We start from the raw sequence: 27,734 nt of genomic DNA on the forward strand, positions 1-27,734 counted from the left end.
GGTTATTTGAAGAATGAACTGGAAAGGGGCAAGGATGGAAAAGCCAGTTAAAATAAGACAGTGTCTTGATAGTGACAGTGATGATGAAGAGAAGTGAATTCAAAGTCTATTTTTGAAAAAAATATCAATATGATTTGGTTTCAGATTGCATATTGTGGTGCAGGAGTGGAAAATATCAAGGATGATTTTGGATTTTTGCCCAAAAAAGCTAGGAGATTGGTGGCTCCATTTTCAAAAATGGGAAAGATGGGGGAGGAAAAAGTTCAGAATAATGAAAGTAGGCAATCAAGAGCCAGTGATGAACATAAGTTTGATCTTAACATATATATATATATATATATATATATATATATATATATATATATATTCCAAAAACAACAAAAAAAGGAGTAAAACAACTCTCAAAAATATATTCTGAATTCTACTTTCTGTCCAGGGCTGGGATAATTTTCCTCTATTTTCCTTGTATTCATTCCTTTAAAAATTCCATAGATTCTGTCCATTCAAAGAAAAGGCCACATTTAGTGAGACTGCATATATTTCAGGATCTGTTTGGGAGAAGTTTTTTCTTTGGCGGAGACCTCCCAAGCTTCATGAAAACATCTATTTATCCTGGGACACAAGGAGATTTTCAGTCTGTTGCAGCTCTTATTTGCACTGCCAAAAGGAAAAACGAAAGGGTTTCAATAGTCCTTTAATTGAAACGTCCCTGGAGCAGAGGATTTGTCCTAACTCACATTTGGTTTTCCACGCTCTCACTGGAGTTCTCCTTCCACAATGCCTAAAAAAGCCCTGGTTTTCTATGATGACAGTCCACTAAAATGCTCCACTTTCCCAATACTCACCAGCAGTATGCAGCCACCCCTTATTATACATTGTTATTTTGGCCTACTCAGCATTATGCCGTCTATGAAATTTTGTGTTAAGTGGTATTATGATTGGACTATTTTCCTGAATTGGGCAAGGTTTTCCCCTTGAGCCAGCATACTGGTTTGCCTCTAAGTATATCACTTTATCACTGCATTGCATAATTGGGTTCAGCTTTAGATTTGTAGCTGCTCAAATGAGCGAAATACATCTCAGGGCTGGGGGATTTGACCTAAAGCTTTGCTGTCATCCATTTGGTTTAGTAAAGAGAAGTTTTTGCCTTGACATTATAAAATGCTGAATTTGAAAAATTGAGACTAATCAGATGGTGAAGTTTTTATTTATGATAGTGTCAAAATATTCCTGGCTCCTTTTGTGGAGGAAATCTACTGGTTTACTGTGGACATTCTTATCTTCTTTCCTAATAAGACAAATGGAGTTACTCTTCCTGTTATATTTTGACAGGAAAAATAAAGATTGGATCTGGGTATTTTGGCAAAAGCTCTTAAATCAGAGGGACTATAATCTTTACGATATTGTTAGCCACTCCTGAGAAACTACTATTATGAATACAGTAAACAAATAGGCATTTTATTTTTAATAAAAAAGAGTGAATTAGATTCAACTGACCTCAAGGTTCTAAAGTGCCTTTCCTGACTCTGTTAAATAATGTAAGGATATATAACAACAGCAAGAATTCACTTGGTATATTTATAATAGAAATCTATTTTAGTGAGGAAAACTATATTTTAAATTCAAGGATGCTTCATTTTTTACAAACATGAATTTGGAATATTTTATACTAAAGAAATCCCCTAGTCCCACAGATCAGTTATAAATATTAATGGAATTTCAAGAGATTCTTTTCTGATTCCAGTGCTTAATATTCATTCATATTATGCAGGGAATTCAATGTCCTGTACAGTACATATGGATTCTTCTCATTATATAAATGAGCACATATATGGAATCTGTAGGGGCAATGATAATTAAAAATAGCAGGGCCCACATGCGATCTTAGAGGGCATATAAAAGCCTTCTCAGCTCACTTAATAACAAGAAAGTTACTGGTAATAAACCAAAGGACTCTTCAGGCTCAATTTACTCAATAATGTCACATCTGGGCAAAAAGATGGATTGGTGATTCTGAACAGAGTTAAAAATGCTAACTGATATAAAGTATTTATGAAACGCAATGAAGTGATTTCCTGTGGTGAGATTCTGCAGTCAGACTTCGAAACCTGCTCTTGAATTAGTCTCAGCTCTTTGATTTGCTAACGACTTACTTCACAGTGCTTAGTCTTCTCAGACTATTTGTAGTGTAAAATTTTTTTGGAAAAATTCTCATTCAAAAAATGATTTGACATTCCATAAAAAGAACTGCATCTAACTTCATGTTCTCTGAGTTTAATAACTTATTCAGGTAATAAGATATTGTTTAGCCTTCCTAATGTGTAAGTATAAGTATTACTTTTAACAAAGGGTAATTTTTAACTAAACCTGTAGTATTAGTGTGTCTTTCTCTCTTCTGTCTCTCAAAATAAAAATTTATATAACTAATAGACCAAAACCATAAAATAATTTGTATGTGACAACAATTATAAAGTTGGCATTTACTATGCACCTATGTGCCAGGCATGATATTAGAAGTTTTGGATATACCATCTCATTCAATCTTTATAACATTTCTGGGAGCCATTATAGTTACAGTACAGGTAAGTAAGTGAAGCTCAGAGAGATTAAGAAGGTTAATCATGATCACAGAGCTATTAGGTTGAATCACATGAAAATGCTGATATTGGACCATTTTTAATCTATAAAGACAGCAATATCATATGCTTCAACCTAATTCTAAGTGCTGAGTTACAGTATGAAAATAGGTCTGTGTCATTCAGAAGTCCATTGCAGTATATTAGATAATACTGGTTATTTTTTACCACCCATAATAATAAAAACCAAATCATGAATTATACAATAAAGAATTAATCACTCACCAAGTTGGGTTAATATGAACTCATCATTTACGGCAAGATTCCAATGCAAGATATCATTTCATTTTAATATCATTCTGATATAAAAAGAGAGATAATTGCTAAACTGTGGCAGAGAAATGGCTTATCATATATTTTCTAAGTTAAATATCTCAGCTGGAGCACAGTTGTTCTTTAACAAACTATTAAAAAGAAATATCCTTCACAAAGAGAACAGTGGGATTCTTTGAAGTGTAACCTTGGAAATCAAGGTTTGTGTTACAGGGCATCATTCAAAGCAGATGTATACTCCTCAGAGACCACAGTCAAACTGTTGCTAAGAATACTTGTTTCTCCTTTTCAGGTTTTACTGACAATACTATATAGTCAAGTATTCCCAGTGTTCTAGCCATGGTACAGAACATCCAAAAAGAGGCTTCTAATCATTCTAATTGTGAAGAACTCACATATGCTTTTCAGTGGCTTTCAGATTCAGCAATTAAATGAAGGGTTTATTCATTTTATGTGATTTAAAGCGTAGTGGTAACAGACACCTAGATTGTTTTAGAGATAAACAATTTGCTGACTAGCCATTACTTTCTCTTGCTTGCTAAAGTGGGTGACCAGTGCTGAAGTATTATTTCTCAATGTTATTTCAGGAGCAGGGAAGGGCATTTCAGAGTTGCAAAAAGGACTACTGGCTCAGCAAATATTTATCAAGCACTGAATACACACTCCTATTATGCCATGATGTTAGTGTCTCTTATTTTCAATCTTGATCAAGATAAGAAGTATCAACGGATGTGTCACATGTGTGATGGATTGTGGCATGTATTCCCACTAAAGGAGAAAGCTTCTAATTTTGGAGAAAGCAGCAGGATCTGCAGTCAGAGCATATTACTTCTTTAGCCCATGAGACATTTAGATTGATCTGAAGAGGAATTCTTGACAGTGAGGAAAGTGGTGAAATCTTTTCTGAGGGAGCTCTAGGCAAAGGAATGATCCCATCTCTTTGGGATAATGTTGTCATGGTCCCAGATGAAAATGGACCACAATGAAGACTTGTCAAATTCTTATCCAGCTCAAGTCTTTACTGTTTCCCAGGACCCGAGGCTCACAAGCAGTCTGTGATTTATGCAGTTTTACGATACTGTTCTCAACTTGCAAAGGTTTTGAGATGCCTCCAGAATGATGAAAACCAGGCACTTGTCTGGGAAGCAGAGCAGCTCACATTATTTTGAGCCCTGGGCTTACGACCCAGAGTGTTGACAGCTTCACTTCAGACCACAGTAAGGACTTAACTTCAAGATCCTTCAAAACAGCTCAGTCCCACAGACACAGCCTTTTTCCAATTTCCCTCTCTGAACAGATTGACATGGTTGCAGGTATTATGGAAACAGCAAGTTGAGCTTTCTATATTTGAGATTCAGAGGATGAAAAGTTCTGTTTTAATTCAAAATAAGGTTATCAAACAGATGTGAATATTGCCATTTAGGCAGCAGACTAAATTTCTGCAAAGGAACCAACCTAAAGAAACCATAACGTTCCTATCTGATTTCATCCTAGATATTCCAAAAAGTGTCTGGGCTATCTTAATTTAAACACCAACCCCCCCAATAAAAAGCAACGATGGATATAAAGCAACTGCTCATACCAGAACCATATTGAGGTTGTAGAGAGTTGTGGGAGGGCCACAAAGTAAACTAAACAGCAAACAAGTTTAAAATCTACATATTAATCCCTCTGGTCAAGCTGGAACCTCCACCACCTGGTTTTCTTGCCCTTTCTTTGTTCCTTCCCCTCCCCCATTGCCTCAGGTTATCTGAAGTTTTCTCCTCAATTAGGCAGAGTAATTTAGCTCTCTGATCCCATTTTCAAACCAGTATCTTATCTTTATAAATGCTCCCCAGAAGAAAGAATAATCCTATTAAAAGGATAGTAATTATAATAGCAAAAGTAAGTTGCTATTATATTTAATACAGCAGTTTTTTCACTACAGAATAGTTTGTTACACTTATTACTTAACCTTTGTTAGTGGGGAGGTCTGAAAGACTGCCAGTTCCCACCTGTGACCCTTGCTGGTTTTCCCTCTGTCTTTACATTGGCCATCCCTATCTCTTTACAGAGCCAACACACAGTGGGGTTTCCTCTTGCTGTTTCCTTTCTCAGTTGGCAGCAGAGACAGTGGCCTCTGTCCATGTTTTCTGATGCTCTCATCTCATCTATGACCTATAAATTTCAGATCCACACATTTATTCATCATGAACAGTCATCTGATTCTCATTCCTGCTTTCTCCCTGACAAATGATGGATAGAAACTATACTCAGTCCCCAACACATCTGGCTGGCTCTTAGATTCTGAACCAATTCTTGGCCAACCTGAAGGTCTTTTATAAATCTCAGCCTGACAGCCACACATTTAGGCCTATCCACAAGGGAAATATCATTTTCAGAGAGCAAGGCAGGCAGAACATGAGGTGTAATGTTGACACAAATGGGACTTAGGGTATTTAATGTTTAAGACTCACGTTTTAGTATGGATGCTGTATAGATCTGTAATTTGGACTTGTTTATAGCTATAGAAATGCCAGGCAGCTGTAGACTTACCCTTTTGCTGTTTCTTGGACATTTCATGACTTATATGCATCTATTGAACTTTTTTGGCATCCCCAGGAGAAAGTTAAATAATATTCCCTATTAAAGTTTCTGATTTATTCATGGATTTAAATGTTCCATAGCCCTCATTTTTCATTTCCTCACCTTAAAGAAAAGAGATTATTGGGTTAATGTTGACAGAAGACCATAACTTTTCCTTTAAAAGCTCATAATATTGTCACAAGGCAACATGGCCCTTCCTGGTTTTGATCATGAGTGTGAGTTAGCATTCTATATATTGTATAGATCAGAGCATCTTTTTATATTCATGAGAACTCTTACTTGACTGCAAATTACGAGTGCAACAGAGCATTATCTTACTTCATTCAGAATTTCTCATTTGAGCAGACTTCATGAAACTGTGTTTCATGACGGTAGGGACTATGGAGTCCTCAGTTCTTAGCACAATGCCTGGCACACAGAAGGAATTCAATACATATTTGTATATATTTGTTCAATTGAATGAGGATGAAAGACACAAATATTTGGGAGTTCAATTGTGCTGAAAGACACTTCCACAGCAGTATATTCCATAAGATATATTTAAAATTTATTTTTAATTTATATAGTTAGCTGATTTTCTACTTTCATTCCATCTCTGGCATTGATTTTCATACTGAGTTAAGTTGCTTTGCAAGTGAGAGGGCAAATGTTATCTTAGATGTAAATCTTTCCCATTGTCGATAACTTGACAGGGAAACTAGAGGCTGAAAGGGTCTGTTGTTTGTTTTTCCTTTGTGTGCAAATGTTCTCCTTACAAAATGGGCTGGGTTATTTCATTCTCTAATAAAAGCCCCCTCTCCTTTATTTTAAATAACAGAGATGGAGTTGGGATCTACATATTCCAGGCTGGTGTGAACTCCTGGCCTCAGGCAATCCTCCTGCCTTGGCCTCCCAAAGTGGTGAGATTATAGGCAGGAGCAAGTGAACCTGGTCCCCATATTTGGTTTTAAAAGTGAGAAATACATGAAATCACAATATTATATTTTATAATTTGTGCCTATTAATTTAAATAACAAAAAATAGATATTTATTTTTATGTATGTATATATGTGTATATACACATATTGTATATAAGTACATATATACATTTTATATATATATATATTTTTTTCTTCCTGAGAGACCACCCCAAGATCTGATATTACTATCATGTGATATTCTATGACATCACTATAATAATGAGATGAATATTTGCAATTAGCATTTGACAGCTGTTAATTAAATTGCCTTAACAGATTTATAGGGAAAACATCAGTTACATAACAGAATTACAAATAACTATGTCTATTATATAAATGACAAAATGTCATGATTACTAGTCACTGCTTATTATTTTAAGATGAGGATTACTAATTTATCTGAGAGCTCTGATATTTTAAAATAAAAGCCCAAACGGGAAACCTGACAGTTTTTCATGATTATGGTTCTTCTTTTCTTTTCCTTCTCTCCTTTTCCCTTCTTCTCGGTCTTCCTTTTTTGTTCTACTTATAAAGTTTTACCTGTCTGGATTGCATTTTCTGCAAGTTCAAATAGTTCCATGTTCATTCAATTCTTTTTTTTTTAATATATATATATATTTTTATTATACTTTAAGTTCTAGGGTACATGTGCACAACGTGCAGGTTTGTTACATATGTATACATGTGCCATGTTGGTGTGCTGCACCCATTAACTCATCATTTACATTAGGTATATCTCCTAATGCTATCCCTCCCCACTCTCCCCACCCCACAACAGGCCCCGGTGTGTGATGTTCTCCTTCCTGTGTCCAAGTGTTCTCATTGTTCAATTCCCACCTGTGAGTGAGAACATGCGGTGTTTGGTTTTTTGTCCTTGCGATAGTTTGCTGAGAATGATGGTTATCAGCTTCATCCATCTCCCTACAAAGGGCATGAACTCATCCTTTTTTATGGCTGCATAGTATTCCATGGTGTATATGTGCCACATTTTCTTAATGCAGTCTATCATTGTTGGACATTAGGGTTGGTTCCAAGTCTTTGCTATTGTGAGAAGTGCCGCAATAAATGTATGTGTGCATGTGTCTTTATAGCAGCATGATTTATATTTCTTTGGGTATATACCCAGTAATGGGATGGCTGGGTCAAATGGTATTTCTAGTTCTAGATCCCTGAGGAATCGCCACACTGACTTCCACAATGGTTGACCTAGTTTACAGTCCCACCAACAGTGTAAAAGTGTTCCTATTTCTCCACATCCTCTCCAGCACCTGTTGTTTCCTGACTTTTTAATGATCACTATTCTAACTGGTGTGAGATGATATCTCATTGTGGTTTTGTTTTGCATTTCTCTGATGGCCAGTGATGAGGAGCATTTTTTCATGTGTCTGTTGGCTGCCTAAATGTCTTCTTTTGAGAAGTGTTTGTTCATATCCTTCACCCACTTGTTGGTGAGGTTGTTTGTTTTTTTTCTTGTAAATTTGTTTGAGTTCTTTCTAGATTCTGGGTATTAGCCCTTTGTCAGATGAGCAAATTGCAAAAATTTTCTCCCATTCTGTAGGTTCCCTGTTCACTCTGATGGTTGTTTCTTTTTCAGTGCAGAAGCTCTTTAGTTTAATTAGATCCCATTTGCCAATTTTGGCTTTTGTTGCCATTGCTTTTTGTGTTTCAGACATGAAGTCCTTGCCCATGCCTATGTCCTAAATGGTATTGCCTAGGTTTTCTTCTAGGGTTTTATGGTTTTTGGTCTAAGACATTTAAGTCTTTAATCCATCTTGAATTAATTTTTGTATAAGGTGTAAGGAAAGGATCCAGTTTCAGCTTTCTACATGTGGCTAGCCAGTTTTCCGAGCACCATTTGTTAAATAGGGAATCCTTTCCCCATTGCTTGTTTTTGTCAGGTTTGTCGAAGATCAGATAGTTGTAGATGTGTGGTATTATTTCTGAGGGCTCTGTTCTTTTCCATTGATCTATATCTCTGTTTTGGTACCAGTACCCTGCTGTTTTGGTTACAGTAGCCTTGTAGTATAGTTTGAAATCAGGTAGCGTGGTGTCTGCAGCTTTGTTCGCGGGCTCTTTTTTGGTTCCATATGAACTTTAAAGTAGTTTTTTCCAATTCTGTGAAGAAAGTCATTGGTAGCTTGATGGGGATGGCATTGAATCTATAAATTACCTTGGGCAGTATGGCCATTTTCATGATATTGATTCTTCCTATCCATGAGCATGGAATGTTCTTCCATTTGTTTGTGTCCTCTTTTGTTTCATTGAGCAGTGGTTTGTAGTTCTCCTTGAAGAGGTCCTTCACATCCCTTGGAAGTTGGATTCCTAGGTATTTTATTCTCTTTGAAGCAATTGTGAATGGGAGTTCACTCATGATTTGGCTCTCTGTTTTGTCTGTTATTGGTGTATAAGAATGCTTGTGATTTTTGTACATTGATTTTGTATCCTGAGACTTTGCTGAAGTTGCTTATCAGCTGAAGGAGATTTTGGGGTGAGACGATGGGGTTTTCTAGATATACAATCATGTCGTCTGCAAACAGGGACAATTTGACTTCCTCTTTTCCTAATTGAATACCCTTTATTTCTTTCTCCTACTTGATTACCCTGGCCAGAACTTCCAACACTATGTTGAATAGGAGTGGTGAGAGAGGGCATCCCTGTCTTATGCCAGTTTTCAAAGGGAATGCTTCCAGTTTTTGCCCATTCAGTATCATATTGGCTGTGGGTTTGTCATAAATAGCTCTTATTAATTTGAGATACGTCCCATCAATACCTAATTCATTGAGAGTTTTTAGCATGAAGCGTTGTTGAATTTTGTCAAAGGCCTTTTCTGCATCTATTGAGATAATCATGTGGTTTTTGTCTTTGGTTCTGTTTATATGCTGGATTATGTTTATTGATTTGCATATGTTGAACCAGCCTTGCATCCCACGGATGAAGCCCACTTGATCATGGTGGATAAGCTTTTTGATGTGCTGCTGGATTTGGTTTGCCAGTATCTTATTGAGGATTTTTGCATCGATGTTCATCAGGGATATTGGTCTAAAATTCTCTTTTTTTGTTGTGTCTCTGCCAGGCTTTGGTATCAGCATGATGCTGGCCTCATAAAATGAGTTAGGGAGGATTCCCTCTTTTTCTAGGGATTGGAATAGTTTCAGAAGGAATGGTACCAGTTCCTCCTTGTACCTCTGGTAGAATTTGGCTGTGACTCTGTCTGGTCCTGGACTTTTTTTGGTTGGTAAGCTATTAATTATTGCCTCAATTTCAGAGCGTGTTATTGATCTATTAAGAGATTCAACTTCTTCCTGGTTTAGTCCTGGGAAGGTGTATGTGTCCAGGAATTTATCCATTTCTTCTAGATTTTCTAGTTTATTTGCGTAGAGGTGTTTATAGTATTCTCTGATGGTAGTTTGTATTTCTGTGGGATCGGCGGGGATATCCCCTTTATCATTTTTTATTGCATCTATTTGATTCTTCTCTGTTTTCTTCTTTATTAGTCTTGGTAGCAGTCTATCAATTTTGTTGATCTTTTCAAAAAACCAACTCCTGCATTCATTGATTTTTTGAAGGGTTTTTTGTGTCTCTATCTCCTTAATTATTTAGTTTAGCTATCTCTGATCTTAGTTATTTCTTGCCTTCTGCTAGCTTTTGAATGTGTTTGCTCTTGCTTTTCTAGTTCTTTTAATTGTGATATTATGGTGTCAATTTTAGATCTTTCCTGCTTTCTCTTGTGGGCATTTAGTGCTATAAATTTCCCTCTACACACTGCTTTAAATGTGTCCCAGAGATTCTGGTATGTTGTGTCTTTGTTCTCGTTGGTTTCAAAGAACATCTTTATTTCTGCCTTTATTTTGTTATGTACCCAGTAGTCATTCAGGAGCAGGTTGTTCAGTTTCCATATAGTCGAGCGGTTTTGAGTGAGTTTCTTAATCCTGAGTTCTAGTTTGATTGCACTGTGGTCTGAGAGACAGTTTGTTATAATTTCTGTTCTTTTACATCTGCTGAGGAGTGCTTTACTTCTAAGTATGTGGTCAATTTTAGAATAGGTGCGGTGTGGTGCTGAGAAGAATGTACACTCTGTTGATTTGGGATGGAGAGTTCTGTAGATGTCTATTAGGTCCACTTGGTGCAGAGTTGAATTCAATTCCTGGATATCCTTGTTAACTTTCTGTCTCGTTGATCGGTCTAATGTTGACAGTGAGGTGTTAAATCTCCCATTATTATTGTGTGGGAGTCTAAGTCTCTTTGTAGGTCTCCAAGGACTTGCTTTATGAATCTGGGTGCTCCTGTATTGGGTGCATATATATTTAGGATAGTTAGCTCTTCTTGTTGAATTGATCCCTTTACCATTATGTAATGGCCTTCTTTGTCTCTTTTGATCTTTGTTGGTTTAAAGTCTGTTTTATCAGAGACTAGGATTGCAACCTCTGCCTTTTTTTGTTTTCCATTTGCTTGGTAGATCTTCCTCCATCCCTTTATTTTGAGCCTATGTGTGTCTCTGCACGTGAGATGGGTCTCCTGAATACAGCACACTGATGGGTCTTGACTCTTTATCCAATTTGCCAGTCTGTGTCTTTTGATTGGAGCATTTAGCCCATTTACATGTAAAGTTAATAATGTTATGTGTGAATTTGATCCTGTCATTATGATGTTAGCTGGTTATTTTGCTCGTTAGTTGATGCAGTTTCTTCCTAGCCTCGATGGTCTTTACAATTTGGCATGTTTTTGCAGTGGCTGGTACTGGTTGTTCCTTTCCATGTTTAGTGCTTCCTTCAGGAGCTCTTGGAGGGCAGGCCTGGTGGTGACAGAATCTCTCAGCATTTGCTTGTCTGTAAAGGATTTTAATTCTCCTTCAATTATGAAGCTTAGTTTGGCTGGATATGAAATTCTGGCTTGAAAATTCTCTTCTTTAAGAATGTTGAATATTGGTCCTCACTCTCTTCTGGCTTGTAGAGTTTCTGCCAAGAGATCTGCTGTTAGTCTTTGGGCTTCCCTTTGTGGGTAACCCAACCTTTCTCTCTGGCTGCCCTTAACATTTTTTCCGTCATTTCAACTTTGGTGAATCTGACATTATGTGTCTTGGAGTTGTTCTTCTCGAGGAGTATCTTTGTGGCGTTCTCTGTATTTCCTGAATTTGAATGTTGGCCTGCCTTGCTAGGTTGGGGAAGTTCGCCTGGAGAATATCCTGCAGTGTTTTCCAACTTGGTTCCATTCTCCCTGTCACTTTCAGATACACCAATCAGACGTAGATTTGGTCTTTTCACATAGTCTAATATTTCTTGGAGGCTTTATTCGTTTCTTTTTATTCTTTTTTCTCCAAACTTCTCTTCTCACTTCATTTCATTCATTTGATCATCCATCACTGATACCCTTTCTTCCAGTTGATTGAATTGGCTACTGAAGCTTGTGCATTCGTCACATAGTTCTCGTGCCATGGTTTTCAGCTCCATCAGATCCTTTAAGGACTTCTCTGCATTGGTTATTCTACTTAGCCATTCGTCTAATCTTTTTTCAACGTTTTAAACTTCTTTGCCATGGGTTCAAACTTCCTCCTTTAGCTCCGAGAAGTTTGATCAGCTGAAGCCTTCTTCTCTCAACTCGTCAAAGTCATTCTCTGTCCAGCTTTGCTCGTTGCTGGTGAGGAGCTGCATTCCTTTGGAGGAGAAGAGGTGCTCTGATTTTTAGAATTTTCAGTTTTTCTCTTCTGTTTTTTCCCCATCTTTGTGGTTTTATCTGCCTTTGGTCTTTGATGATGGTGACGTACAGATGGGGTTTTGGTATGGATGTCCTTTCTGTTTGTTAGTTTTCCTTTTAACAGTCAGGACCCTCAGCTGCAGGTCTGTTGCAGTTTGCTGGAGGTCCACTCCAGACCCTGTTTGCCTGGGTATCAGCAGCGGAGGCTGCAGAACAGGGAATATTGCTGAACAGCAAATGTTGCCGTCTGATTGTTCCTCTGGAGGTTTTGTCTCAGAGGGGTACTCAGCCGTGTGAGGTGTCAGTCTGCCCCTACTGAGGGGTGCCTCCGAGATAGGCTACTCGGGGGTCAGGGACCCACTTGAGGAGGCAGTCTGTCCGTTCTCAGATCTCAAATTCCATTCTGGGAGAACCACTACTTTCTTCAAAGCTGTCAGGCAGGGACATTTCAGTCTGCAGAGGTTTCTGCTGCCTTTTGTTTGGCTACGCCCTGCCCCCAGTGGTGGGGTCTACAGAGGCAGGCAGGCCTCTTTGAGCTGTGGTGGGCTGCACCCAGTTCGAGCTTCTAGGCCGCTTTGTTTACCTACTCAAGCCTCAGCAATGGTTGGCGCCCCTTCCCCAGCCTCGCTGCCACTTTGCAGTTGGATCTCAGACTGCTGTGGTAGCAACAAGAGATGAGCGAGGCTCCGTGGGCATGGGACCGTCTGATCCAGGTGCAGGATATAATCTCCTGGTGTGCCATTTGCTAAGACTTTGGAAAAGAGCAGTATTAGGGTGGGAGTGACCCGATTTTCCAGGTGCCATCTGTCACAGCTTTGCTTGGCTATGAAAGGGAATTCCCTGACCCCTTGCGCTTCCCGCATGAGGCGATGCCTTGCCCTGCTTCGGCTCATGCTCGGTGTGCTGCATCCACCGTCCTGCACCCACTGTCAAACAAGCCCCAGTGAGATGAACCTGGTACCTCAGTTGGAAATGCAGAAATCACCTGTCTTCTGAGTCACTCACGCTGGGAGCTGTAGACTGGAGCTGTTCCTATTTGGCCATCTTGGAACTGCCCCCCGATTCAATTCTTAAGTGGACCATTTTGTGTTATAAAGTTCATGGCTATTTGTTTAACTGGAATAATCATGAACTCTTTTAAGTGTCACAAGGTGACTGGATTTAAAGCCTCAGGCCCATCCCAATTATTTATAACATCTCATATTATATCCTTCTTTTTATAAAGAGTTGATGTAATAAATAGCCACATGGAATAACACTTCTGCATATTTTGCAAAACAGCCATTGAAGGTATTATATATTATATTAGTGTTTGTTACTCAGAGATTCTAACAATAAAATTCTTGCAGGGATAAATTCTATGAATACATTCTAAGTTTGTTCATTTGCTTTTCTTCTTTTAAGATGAGTTGGATTATTTTCTTTGATAAGATATTGAAAACTATGTCATTATGGCTACTGGCCATCACATCTCTAGAATTCAGATTGTCTTAATCTCCTCAGATTGCTGCCTATTGGCTATTTTATTGATCATTAACACTCCTCAGATGGTGACAAGGAAAGAATGCTAAATTTCCGATCAATTATTTTCAGGGTTGCTTACTCATTTTATTTATTTAAGTTGCCCTAACTCCTATCTGTATTGGTAACAGAGGCTGCATTCACCTAAGTTAGATTTTTATATTTATGCCCTTTGCTTCAGAGACTATAACATCCAAATTGAAGACTGGAATTGTTAATTATAATAATACGTATCATAAATATTTACTTACTTTCTAAATGCCATGCAAAGTCTTCATATGTTCAAATCATTTAATTCTCAGTAACCCTTTGGTATTGGTATGGTATGATTTTACTCATCTTATTGAGGAGGCAACAGGTAGTTTAATTTACCCAAAGTTACACAGCTAGTAAATGGTGGAACTGAGTTGGGTCTGGACTCCTGGACAGTCTAACTTCAAATTTAAGATCCTGGGATAGACCTCAGAGATCTTCTTGGGAGGTAAATGTATCTCATTTGTGGCACCATTCCTTATGTTCTCTACATGACAGACATTGCTAATTGTTGGAAGATCTTTTTCTACTGAGTCTATACCCAACCTGGGAATCATTCTTAGTTGCTGTTCCAGGTGGCAACTACTTATTGAATGATTCTCACTTGTGTTGAAACCTATTTATCATTCACACAGGTCTAATCTGTTCCTTTTACAGAATGATTTATGCTAAATGTTTTAGTAGAAACTGGCTAGATGTTCACTAAATCCACTTTTTCTTCTTCTTACATATATAGGTAGACTACATTTCCAGCTTTTCTTCCAAATAAGTGTGGTCACATAACTGTGTCCTAACCAACAGAATGTGAGCACACTTGAGGTGCACCATTTCTAGGCCTACTCCTAAAAACTCCTCTGGCTCCCCTCCAACCTTTTTCCATCCACAGATTGATGCCTATGAGCACACTGACTCTGTTAGTTACCTGATGAAGCTGGCAGAGTCAAAAAATGGATGGAGCCTGGGTTCCTAAATAAAGCTTTGAAGAAAGCTACCTACCAATCACAAACTCCTGTTTCGGCTTTTTGTGAGCAAGAAATAAACCTCAGTCATGCTCAGGCCATTAAGGTTTTTGGGTATGTTTACTACAAAAACTAGTGTTACAAATACAAGGCCTATACAAAAGTACAACAGTAGCATTTATCAGAACCAGAATCTGAATGTAGGTCTTGTAAGTCCAAATGCTTCCCAGTACGCCAATCTTACTAATTTTTAAAACTACCCAAGTTAATATGATAAACACCTTATTTTAACATAAATTTTCTCAAATTTTAACTCCATGAAGATTTGAGTTTATTGGCAACAAGGGTTCTCTCATTTCTAAAAAAATCTCAAGTATTTCCCAATTGATGCCTTCAGGAACAAACCTCCTACTCCAATTATCTGGCCTACAATTCCTTCCCAGGTGTGAAGCATGAAAGGTGTCATCAAGTCAGGGGTTCTCAAATGTATACTTGGGAACCATTTCTGTCGGATGTTAGTAGGTTTGGTGCTGAAATACAATAACCCATGGTCAAGTACATTTAGGAAATTCTAGATTAAAAGAAGTAAAAAGGTGTCTTTTCTATAGGAATATCCTTTAAAAAGATAATATGTCCTGAGATTCTCCAAAACAAATTTTTGCAAATTTATTTGATGACAGAGCCCTTTTTCGAAGAGCAACTCAAGGAAATAGTGTTCCACTGAACACATTTTGGGAAACACAAACAAGGATATTGGGGCATATTCATAACTATTGTTACTTGAAGTCGGGTCTAGTACATCTTGGAATGTACTCCCTCTGCCTAAGGAAACTTTGGTTCTGGCTGTGGCTTTCTACATGTACTATACTACCTATTCCTGACTTCTAACAAATGATTATGCCTTGATCTTTGGGCTACTTCTATGTCCTCTAGCTCTCTTCAAGACTTACCAACTGACTGTGTTTTGTGGTCTCAACCATGCCAGACTTTGTTTATCTTGTTGCTTCTCTACCTTGATAGAACACAAATGTTTCATTGGTTGTGTATGTACGTTGTAGTATTAATTATTGATTCAATCAAACACCCCACATAAAGCAAGGGTGTGGGGTAGTGTTACTGGCATAAAGAAACATCTCCTGGGTGGGTACAGTGGCTCATGCCTGTAATCCCAGCACTTTGGGAGGCCAGGGAGGTTGGATCATTTGAGGTCAGGGGTTCAAGACCAGACTGGCCAATGTAGGTGAAACCCTGTCTCTACTACAAAGTACAAAAATAATTAGCTGGGCATGGTGGCGGGCACCTGTACTTCCAGCTACTTGGGAGCTTGAGGCAGGAGAATCACTTAAGCTCAGGAGGCAGAGGTTGCAGTGAACAGAGATCTTGCCACTGCACTCCAGCCTGGGCCACAGAGTGAAACTACGTTAAAAAACAAACAAACAAACAAAAAAACAAACAAAACAAAACAAAACAAAAACTCTTACTGTCCTAGTTAAATATCAATATCAATAAACTAGAGTGAAGTTACATTATATGGGCATTTGTAGCATACGAATTCAACTAGACCCATTTAGTATCCTGGCCCCCAGATAGTGAGAAAAAAATAGTTTAAATGCAAAGCAGTTAGATTTTATGTTATGAGATGCCATTACTGGCATTCTGTCTCACTTAATTTAAAACTTGCATAATTGAAGATCAATTTCCCATACAGCTGTCACAGAAAAGCAGGTATTTCTTTGCTTGCTGAAGTGGCACCACCATGGGCTTTAGCAAAAACATGGTTTCCAATTCATGTAGCCACTCTTTTCAATATTGTATGATTGCTGATATAAAAAAATTTTAAAATTCTATTATTTCAAATGCTTCCAATCATGAGATAATTTATTAATATTTTATGTTGTACTCTTTCAAATTTGCATAATTTTATAAATTATTACTGCACTGTACTGTGGGTGCTTTTACCCACCATCCCACTCCATTTTTATAGCAGATTTATAGTCTGTTAGGAGATATGACTCTGCTATTTCTTTCCTTCCTGTGTGCCTTTCGTAGTAGAAAATATCACTGGGTCCTATAAATCCAAATCAACTTTTAATCTGGCTTCACCAGAGAAACAGAAATCTATTGAATGCTGGGAAAATAGTTGTACTGAATTTACTGAAAGATGTTACATCATTCTCTAACATGTCATTTAGTTTTAAGAAACTTTTAAGGTAATTTTGAATGTACATGACTCTTTTTATGTGACAACTTTAGAACTTTACCTCCTATATAAGATGTGACTCTACTTGAAGATAATGGACATTATTGATTGCTAATCCAGCATTTAGTACTTCCTTCCTTCTTCCTAACAAAACTCTATTTTATTCAGGTAGCACTCCTCATAACTAAAGGAAAGATGACCCTAGTACCAGTTCCAGGAGTAGATCTGGACTTGTATAGGTTTATCACATTGCTCCCACCCTCTTTGCCAGCACCTAGTTTTGGAGTACTCAAGTAATCCAATTCTGGTCTGTGGCACATGAGGAGAAGTCTATTAAAGGGCTTCTGTAAAGATTTCCTTGATTAGTATTATTATTTATTGTTATTATTTTTTGAGATGGAGTCTTGCACTGTCGCCCAGGCTGGTGTGCAGTGGCACAATCTTTGCTCACTGCAACCTCTGTCTCCTGGGTTCAAGAGCGATTCTCCTGCCTCAGCCTCCTGAGTAGCTAGGATTACAGGCACTTGTCACCATGCCCAGCTAGTTTTTTGTATTTTTAGTAGAGATGAGGTTTCATTACATTGGCCAGTCTGGTCTTGAATTCCTGACCTCGTGATCCACCCACCTTGGCCTCCCAAGATTTCTTTGATTCTTAGAAAGGAACAGAGCCAGTGATAGTTCATTTCATTCCTAAGCATGTTGTTAGGTTCAGTGTGACTCCAACAGCTATTGCCGTCTTGCTGCCAGTCCTCTGAGGATGTCAACCTTGAGAGTGGTAGAGAGCAGAGAAAGATAAAACCTAGGTCTTTGAAGATATTGCTCAGTTCCTGAATCAATGAACCCTGAAGTCTCTCCAATCTTCTCCTTAGATAATGTATTAGTCAACTCAGGCTACCAAAACAAAATACCATAGACTGGGTGACTTAAACAACAGAAATTTCTCACAGTTCTGGAGGCTGAGAAGTCCAAGATCAAGGTGCTGGTAGATTTGGCTTAGTTGGGGCTATCTTCCTGGCTTGCAGACAGCTGCCTTCTTACTATGTCCTCACATGGTGTGTGCAAGCCAGGACAGAAAGAGAGAGCTTTCTCTCTTTTGCTCTTTTTTTAAGGCCATCAACCCCACAGGGTTAGGGCCCTACCTTTAGGACCTCATTTAATCTTAATTACCTCCTAGAAGTCCTATCTCTAAATGCAACCATATTGGGATTAGGGCTTCAACCTATGTCTATGGAGGAGACACAATTCAGTCCATAGCAGATAATATAACAAATGTCTTTATGCTGTTAAACAAGTTTAAATTTTTTTTTCCTGTTATATACAACTGAATACACCCTGACAGATATCATATCTTATGATGAAATACACACAGGATAATATCTAATTCATGGCATATAACATGAAAAGATCAAGGGTTAGTCTCCTTTTCTCAGAACAAAGCAGTTGTAGAGTTAAAAATAGTCCGTTGAAGTTCTAAGGCATTTTATGAACTGCTGATTGTACATATATGTGGTATCATGTTAACATAAACAGTCCAGCCCTAAGGGAGTTTTAAGTTATAAAAGAAACATTTTTCTAAGATCATGAGCTCTGATATAAAAACCATACTCCAGCCCAGTTCTATCATTATGAAGGTCTGGTGAGCCAAGAGACATTAGTTGGTGATTTTATCAAGCCAGACTTCTAACTAATGGCTTGGTGAAGCCATTACTGTCCCATAAAACACTGTAACAGATTGACAGGACAATTCAAGAGTTTTAGTCATTTTACATCCTTAATGGTTATTCCACAAAAAGCAGCATTCTCAGGGATCACTGCAATCCTACAAATGAGAATACACTTTCACCTTTTTGCCTAAAAGGAATCAGTTATATTTTTCTTACAATTCAAATCTAATTTTTATAACTATCTTCAACAAAAAGGGTGGAGTGTAGATTCATCACATTCTAGTAAAGCTCTCATAAAACATTTTACCCGTTACATTGTTTATAAAGTAAATTTACCATTTTTCCCCAGATAAAATGTAAATAAACAATAAAATTATATTGAAATGAAGGATTTTCATAACATAGTAAAATTCTCCTTTAATTTCTAGCCGAGGGAGTGGAAGAGCAGCACTTACCAAATTAAAAAAAAATACCCAAACCAAACAAACAAAAACAAACTTCACCAAGAAACAAATGAGAGATACATTTGCATATAGATGCATCCATATTAAAGCAATAGAACTTGGGCCATTTTGAAATCTTAAACCTTCTGACACTATTTTCATGAACTCAGTAATATAAACCATGTGGTGAATGAAATTCTGAAAAACTTTGCTGGTTTCACTGTGTATTTTATTACTGGCCAAATGTGACATTAAATTTTATCCCCTGTGGCTTGGAGTTAAATGCTTGCTCTGTTCAGAATGGCAACACTCAATTAAACAGCATTTTTCATGATCTACGCCCACCATTGTTACTGTATTTAAGGGAAATAATGGGGGTACTGACCTATATTGCGCTTCTTATTATCAATGGAGATGAAGCGTATGCAGGGATTACTGGTGATGTACTGCCCAGCCCAAGGGACATCAATATTCGTGCCAGCTTCATAAAACAGGCCCAGAGCATATCGAGAGGAGTAGCTCACAGCCTCCAGTTGCTGCCTTTGGCATTCACTAATTACTGTGGAAGAAAAAATAAAAGGCATCAAACTTAAAAATATCATCTTTCCTTTTAGCACATCAAATATAAAATTCCTTTAAACCAGTTACAACAGCTTCCACCAACTCCATCTCACTTACAATGAATTTTGAAAGGTAATGTAAAATAGCACCAGCTCTAATTTCTTTTTGGAATAATTATTAACTTTGGCACATTGTTTTTATCAAGCTGAAGGTCCACATTCTTTGGAATGGCGTTCAAGGTTCTCAAAATCTGGCTCCATATTGCTTTTCTAGTCTGGTATCCCAGTCCTCGGACTCTCTGGCCACATTATAGATTCCATATACTGACCCCTTACTACAAGTTAGGGTATTTGCTATATACTTGACATAAGCATTTCACTCTATCATAACAGTTTTAAAAGGTAGAGTATTATTTCCAAGTTACAGATGAGGAGGCTGATGCTCCATCTGTTATGACCTCTTCAATTGTTCCATGGATACAAGGGGGGAATAACACACACGGGTCTGTTGGGGATGGGGGCATTGGGGAGGGACAGCATCAGGATGAAGAGCTAATGGATGCTGGGCTTAATACCTAGGTGATGGGATGATCTGTGCAGCAAACCACCATGGCACATGATTACCTATGTAACAAACCTGAGCATCCTGCACATGTACACCTGAACTTAAAAGTTGCAGAACACAAACTGCTACACACACACACACACACACACACACGCACACAAATTGTTCCATGTCATAGAGTGATTTGTTTGCCTGTCATCTTTCTGCCAGTGGATTATAATAGCTCCTTAAGCAGAAGGACCATACCTTAGTCATCTTTGTTTATAGGTCCTACCCTACTCATTACAAGCACACCAAAGATGAAACTTTAAAGGGACAGAAAGGCAAACACAGACATGCAAAGAAATAATGTCTGTGTCAACTTCTTCACAAAAGAAGTTGAAATGTAGGAAGTAAATAATAGGAAAAGCCTGGAAAAGGAATTGAGCAGGTTTAAGTTCAAATCCTGACTCTCCACTTACCAGATATGTGACACTGGTCAAACTACTTAATTGCTTTGATTATAGTTCTCTTGTCTATACTGGCAATAATAGTACAGAATGCATTATTCTGTTGTGAGGATTATATGAAATAATGCATAGCACAGTGCTTGGCATATAATAAGTGTTCATTAAATAGTAACTTTTTCTACTATAGATAGAAAAAATATTTAGGAAAGTCGGACAAGAAAAAATACTTACGAAAATGGGACAATGTTCCATCCTGAGGTGGGAAAAGAAGACATTTCTTCTACTTTTTACTTTCTATCTCCAATACCCCTACCTTTAAGGTCTCAGGGAGCTGCTTGTTTATGTATGTACAACATTAATAGTTTAGGTTTCAGAGAAGGTCATAGTTCTGTTCTGCCTTAGGAAGGCTCATTCAGACATGGAACATATGGGAAATTCTCATTTAATTGGGGTAAAATATCCTAATCTACAACAGTAGGGATAAGCGAACCTCAAGGATGAGGGGGAACCTTTAGTTAAATCTTACAGAAGTGGCTTTAGGAGGTAGAGAGAGGCAGGAAAGGGATTCAATAAATTATTATAGCACAGTAATAATCCTATACATTATTTCAGCTACAAAACATTTTTAGAACTATGACCTCATTTAGTCTTCACAAAAGTCATCCTCATTTTACATCCCCAGGAAGGTGAGATTCAGATTGGTTAACTAACCTGCTTTAGGTTACACAGCTTCCAAGTTGCGTGGTCAGGATGAAGCCAGAGCTCCCCCATTGGAGTTACACATATATTCTTACTACCCTATACTTTCCTCTGCTCATCTGCAAGTCTGAGTTTCAGAATAAACTTTGACATTGCTTTCTCCTGTGACATTAATGGCTATTTTATATTCATAAGTAAAAGCCATATTTCCCTTTAACCATAATTTTCTGCCTTATTAAAAGCTGTAACTACTTGATGAACGAATGATCTGACATTGGCCTCATTACACTCAATGAATTTGGAACTTTATTTTTTAATTTAATCTTCTTTTAAAGTTATGGCTTGATATTATAGTTACTGTTTTCTAAGAGGGAGGAGGTGAAACATATTAATGCTAGCCGCTGAGCACATAATAACTGTTTCCCATTTTTTAAATTAAAAAAAAAAAACAACCAAACAAAACTGTGTAGTTAGCTACTTAGTAACTGAAAGGGCCTAAAACTTTTATTTTTTTAACCAACACTGAAGGATCAATAGGTTGACAACCAAATTGGTCCTCTCCCCACCCCTCTTTTTGCTAGCTTTTAGACAAAGTGCCAAGTGGTAAATCCCACTAGGTAGCCCTTTGAAAAGGTAATTGATATCTATATAGAAACAGCAATTAACCTTACACACCCTTGTCTATTCCAGGGGCTCTACAATTCATTCTGATAACAGGGAGGTGAGACTTCTGACTGAAACAATCTCAATTTCTGGACATTCACTGACAAAAACTTTGTCTTCAGAGCCTTAAAAGTTTTTTATTCTTGCAATGTGGGCAGGATCTTAAAAAAATGTCTTACTTTGTTTAAAAAAGTTTCTAGTGCAAAATGCTAAAGAAACCAGCCCTAGGTCCCACATATTTTGGCAAGCAAAACAATAGATTCTTTCTTATCATGTTTTCAAATAGAACAAATGACCACAAATCAAGGCTTATATAAAAAGGCCCAATTCCAATATAATAAATCTTTACCTGGCTGTCATCCTCATTTAATTCTCAGCCAATAGGATTATATAATCCAATAGGATTATATAACCCACAAACACACACATACACACACACACATACGTATATGTAAGATATGTTATATTATATATATTATATATAACGTTATATAACATATCTTACACATACATAATATAAAATATATTTTATGACTATGAGTAAAATGGCTAAAAATTGTAGTGAACAGAGTAGTTCACATGCACACTTTCATTAATGAGGAAAATTGTTCTTATTTCATTCTCCTTGTGCCAGTGTCTTTGTGTGCATGAGTGGGTTTGTGGGAGGTGAAGAGCAGAGGGAGAAAAAGAGAGAGAAGAGGAGGGTGAGAGAGAGGAACAGAAGACCTGACTGTACTCCTGAATAACACTGAGTAAGTAATTTCATTTTCTTTGCTTCCTCATGTAATTTTATTCTCTTAGTTTCCAAACCTATAAAAGAAGGCTAATAATACATATTCTGCCTATTTTCTACATTTTTGGGTGACAATCAAATCAATCTATTCATCCAGCCAGCCAGCCAGCCAGCCATCCATCCATCCATCCATCCATCCATCCATCCATCCATCCATCCATCCATTATGCCATGCACTTTTCTAGACGTGAAGGCTGTAAAACAGAAAGATAAAGTCCCTGCTCTCCTGTAGCCTACATACTCGTGGCAGAAAGGCCATTATAAATAAATAATCAAGTAAATGGTATGTCAGTTGGTGATAAGAGCTATAAGGAAAAATAAAGCAGGTAAAGGGATACATAACAGGTTTGAGGGAGGCTATTTTATATAGACTGTCAGGGATATGTGTTACCTCTGAGGATTTTACTTGGATTGACACGGGAACCTACTACTCATTATGAGCCAAGGACAGACATGGCATGCCTTCTGTCTTAAAATTCTCATTCTGGCTACTGGTGAAGATACAGGGGTGCAAGAGTGGAACTGGGGCAAGCAGCTATTGCAGAAGTCTTAGATTAGAGACAACAGTAGAGGAAGCCAGAAGTGGCTACAGTTTGGATGAAATATATAGGTGTGTGTGTTTGTGTGTGTGTGTGTGTGTGAAGATGTGTATATACTCTTAAATAAAAAATATGAGAGGCTATTGATTTGGGTGAAGATCTTGCACTAGGTCCCAATAGACCAACCTAAACTGGAGTCACTCATGCTAATGTTCCTGATCACCAAACCAAAACCTAAGCTGTTTACTTGCAAGATCTGACCTGAGAGATTAGGGGAGAAAGTAAGTTTTCTGAAGAAAAAAAAAAAAAAAAAAAAGGAAATCCACAGCAACCAATTAAAAGGGCCCAGTCAACCTGAGCTGAGCGGGCATAATAACCAAGTCCCATCTGCTTTAATCCATACAAGGAGAGTAACCTTTAGTAACCTGATGTTAACCAATTTACCTTTTGCACTAGATGTTTCCTTGTTCCTGCTCAAGTTGCCTTACAAGAACCAACTCATGGCCAGTGGAGCTCTCTATGAAACCAATTCACTGGCCATGACTTCATGGCCAGTAGAGCTCTTGTCTATTTTATAGACTGGATGCTGTCTGGTTCATGAATTGCTAATAAAAGTCAACTAACTCATTAAAACTTCATTTGTTGAAATGTTGTCATTTCACATACATGCACACAATATATGTATACATCAATATATAATAGGTATAATGTACATTTTAATAGAGGTTTAACATACATAGAGAAAATTATGCCTTGATGAATTCTCATAAAGTGAACACACCTGTAAAACCGGCAGCCAGATCAAGAAACAGAGCATTACCAGAACCCCAGAAGCTACCTTCTGCTCCTTTTCCAGGCACTCTCTTCCTGCTGCAGGTAATCAGTAATCCTAAATTCCAACATCAAAGATTACTTTAGCTGTTTTTGAACTTTACATAAACAGAATGATATGGTATATATTTTTTGTGTCTGGCTTCTTTCACTCAATATTATGTTTGTTATATAAATGTTGTTAGATGTAGTTGTAGTTAATTAATTCTCATTGTGGGACAGTATTGCTTATACGTATATTCTACAAGTTACTTATCCATTCCACTGTTGATGAACATTGGGATTGTTTGTAGATTTTGGTTATTACATATTTAATGTGAAGAACATACGTACGTGATTCTCTAGTACTGGAATTCTGGAATCATGGAGCTCACATAATTCAGCTTTAGTAAATACTGCCAAGTGGTTTTCTAAAGTGATTGTACCAGTTTGTACTTCCACCAGTTGTGTATGAAAGCTGAGTTGCTCCACATTGTTGCCAGAATTGGCTACTATCTGTCTTTTTAATCTGGGATGTAGAGATACTATTACATTGTGGTTTTAATTTGTATTCCATGGTGACTAATATTTGAAAATCCTTCCATGTTTGTCATTCATATATGCTTTTGTCACTGCCTGTTCAAATCTTTGCGCATTTTTCTTTTGGGCTGTCTTTTTCTTATTGTGATACAGGAGTTCTTTATGTATTGTGGATATGAATCTTAAATATGAATTTACTTAAAACTTCTTTCCTGAGTGGCCTGCCTTTTAACCCTCTTAATAGTATGATTTGATGAATAGAATTTTAATTTTAATATAGTCTAACTTATTTTTTTCATTTATAGTTAACACTTCTGTGTCCTGCTTAAGATGTTTTTGCCAATAGCCTACTTCAAGATCATAAAGATGTTTTCTTACGGGTTTTTTTTTTTTTCCTGAAAGCTTTATTAGTTTACATTTCATGAGATTTTGGATATATTTTAAAGTAATAGGCAGCCAGGATTCCTACTGGCTTTGAAAGGTGGTGTGAGGGAAAGTGACCAAATATATCGAATGCTACTTCCCCTCATCCACCCTAGTTTAATAAACAATAGCTTTATTATCCTATTATTTTGGAAATTACAATATAAAAATAAGACACTATATTGTAAGCAACTTGAGGCAAAGACTGTGCTTCATGAGCTTTGTATGTCCAGGTCCCAGGACAGTGACTAGTGCAACAATGGCATTCAATAAATATTAATGAATATATCCTTATTTCAGAAAATTTGGCAAGTAGGCAAGGATATAAAGAAGGAAAAGGTAAAAATATCACCATATTTTCATTATTCTGATAAACAAGTAACATTTTGATATTTTTCCTTTAGTATTATGATTTTTTTCTCTAAACGTGGTTGTGATCACATTGTACATATAATTTTGCATACTGAATTTCTGCTTACCATAAGACCAAAAGCCCTCATTGTAAATATTTTAATGCCTCTATAATATTTGATGGAATGTATGTTGCATAATTTGGTTAATCATTTTATTAATGTTGAACATTCATTTCCTTTTTCCCTTTATAATTAACACTATTATGCACATCTTTGTGCAGATTTTTATCTATGTTTCCAATTACTTCCTTAAAATAGATATTGAAAGTGGAATTAGAATTACTGTTAAATAGATTTTCAGGAACACTATACCAATTTATAATTTCTACTAATGGTATACAAAAGACCCATTTCACTGTATTCCTTGCTTATATTAAGTAATTTTTGTTACTTGCTAGGAAAAATAGATCTCGCTTTGGTTCTAATATAGTAAGACTAAACATTCTTCATATGACTAAAAGCCCATATATATTTTCCCTTTTGCAAACAATCTGTTCATGTCATTTTGCTAACTGGTCTATTAGATTCTTCATGTTATTAAATTGATTTCTATTAATGGGTGATATAGGCATTCTAAATTTACTGTATGTTATAAAATTTTTCCTGTTTACTTTTTAGTATTGCATATATTATAATATTTACATGGATAATCAGTTTCTTTCTTCCCTCCCCATGACTCTTCTTTCTTTGAACAGAGACAAGAAGTCTATTTATGCTGGTTATTCTTGCTCTCCCATGTCCATTCCTTGCCCTTCTCTGCTTTGATCTGTGCCCAGGGAGACTGGCCCCTTTATGGGCTGAATTCCCTAGAGTTCTGGTTTCTGGAAGGTTTTGGTCAATTGGTGACATAGGCAGGGGATTCTCAGGTAGGAGACAGAGGCTGGGATATTGATTCCTCCTGTTCCTTCCTGCTTTGCCAGGTGTTGGCAATGGTGAGCTCCTTTACAGCTAAAGTTCCTTTCAGGTGGCTCTTCTCCCCTGGTTCCAACTCTCATGGGGCATTGGTAACCTTTTCTTCCCTCACCCATTTAGGCCTAGGAGTAGTAATGGCTTCCTGCTGTTACTAGTTCCTAGGTGCCACAACATCCCTGGCTGGCTGCCTTAACCGTGCCCACTGTTTTGTAAATACTCCTTCCTTATATTCTTTTTTTGGAGACAGAATCTCACTCTGTTGCCTAGGATGGAGTGCCGAGGTACAATCTTTGCTCACTGCAACCTCCGCCTCCTGGGTTCAAGCTATTCTCCTGCCTCATCCTCCCAAGTAACTGGGATTACAGGCACATGCCACACACCTGGCTAATTTTGCGGGTGTGTGTGTATTTTTAGCAGAGACGGATTTCACCATGTTGGCCAGGCTGGTTTTGAACTCCTGACCTCAAATGATCCACCCGCTCGGCCTCCCAAAGTGTTGGGATTACAGGCATGAGCCAGTGTGCCCAGCCTCTTAAATTCTTTACATAAAACTCTTTCACATATACCATCTATTTCTTGCTGGGACCCTGACTGAAACAATATTTAACTATATTTTCATCTCGCTGCTTCTAGGAAAGCACTCTGAAGCCAAGTAGAAACATTACACTCTTAGGCAGTAGTAGAGATCAACCTCTTAAAACCAAATCCATGGGCTCAGGAGTATGGTTAAGAATATTTTGCAATTTATAAAGGTCTATTTTTTCATACGTAAATAAGGTACTGCTTTCAGATGCATTTCTCTTCACATTATACTGACTTTGGGGGCATGATTATGAAGATTTTAATGTTAATAGTAAAATAAACACTTTTTTAAAGCGTATCATGGTATTTATTACCAATATTATAGTTATTAGTAAATGCTGCTCACATTGATACTTGGTACTCAAAGCCTTTAAGCTCCCACCAGAAGTTTTGTTGTTTACAGCCAATTAGAGAAGATCGCCAATTTCCTGATTTACCACCATATATAAAGCATTTTAGCTCAGGGACAGCTGAAGTTAGGAAGCCAATTTGTATTATAACTAAGTTCTGATCAAGGAAACAGCTCTTAATTTAGTTACTACCTTTATTTTTTATGGTGAATTCCAAGAATGCCAAGAAATGTTGTGCACAAATTCAACTCCTTACATTAGACCATCTAGCTTTGTGGGCTTTGTGGGTACACAAGGACAATAGTATCTTAGCCAGAATAGCTGGTTCCTCTTGACTCAAAGTGGCTGTAGAAATAGTGCTGAAAGTTCCATTTTCCATAAACAGTTCTTCTAGCAGACCAGAAGAGTTTGAAATTTTACCACTCATGAGTCACTCCTTTCCTATAAAAGCACAGAATCAGTCTTGTTTCA

At 37.4% G+C, this 27,734-nt stretch overlaps 1 protein-coding gene across 8 annotated transcripts in view; it reads right to left on the reverse strand.

Moving 5' to 3' along the window:
* Positions 1-27,734, reverse strand: part of RNLS (renalase, FAD dependent amine oxidase) — a 316,262-nt gene that overhangs the window by 69,055 nt on the left and 219,473 nt on the right. For all 8 annotated transcript variants that reach the window (XM_002820940.5, XM_024254285.3, XM_002820939.6 and 5 more), the window contains one exon: positions 19,351-19,524. In XM_002820940.5, coding sequence (XP_002820986.4) covers positions 19,351-19,524 — 174 coding nt within the window. The remainder of the gene's footprint in view (positions 1-19,350; positions 19,525-27,734) is intronic.

This window comes from Pongo abelii, chromosome 8, assembly GCF_028885655.2.
Source record: "Pongo abelii isolate AG06213 chromosome 8, NHGRI_mPonAbe1-v2.0_pri, whole genome shotgun sequence".
Classification (NCBI taxonomy): Eukaryota; Metazoa; Chordata; class Mammalia; order Primates; family Hominidae; genus Pongo; species Pongo abelii.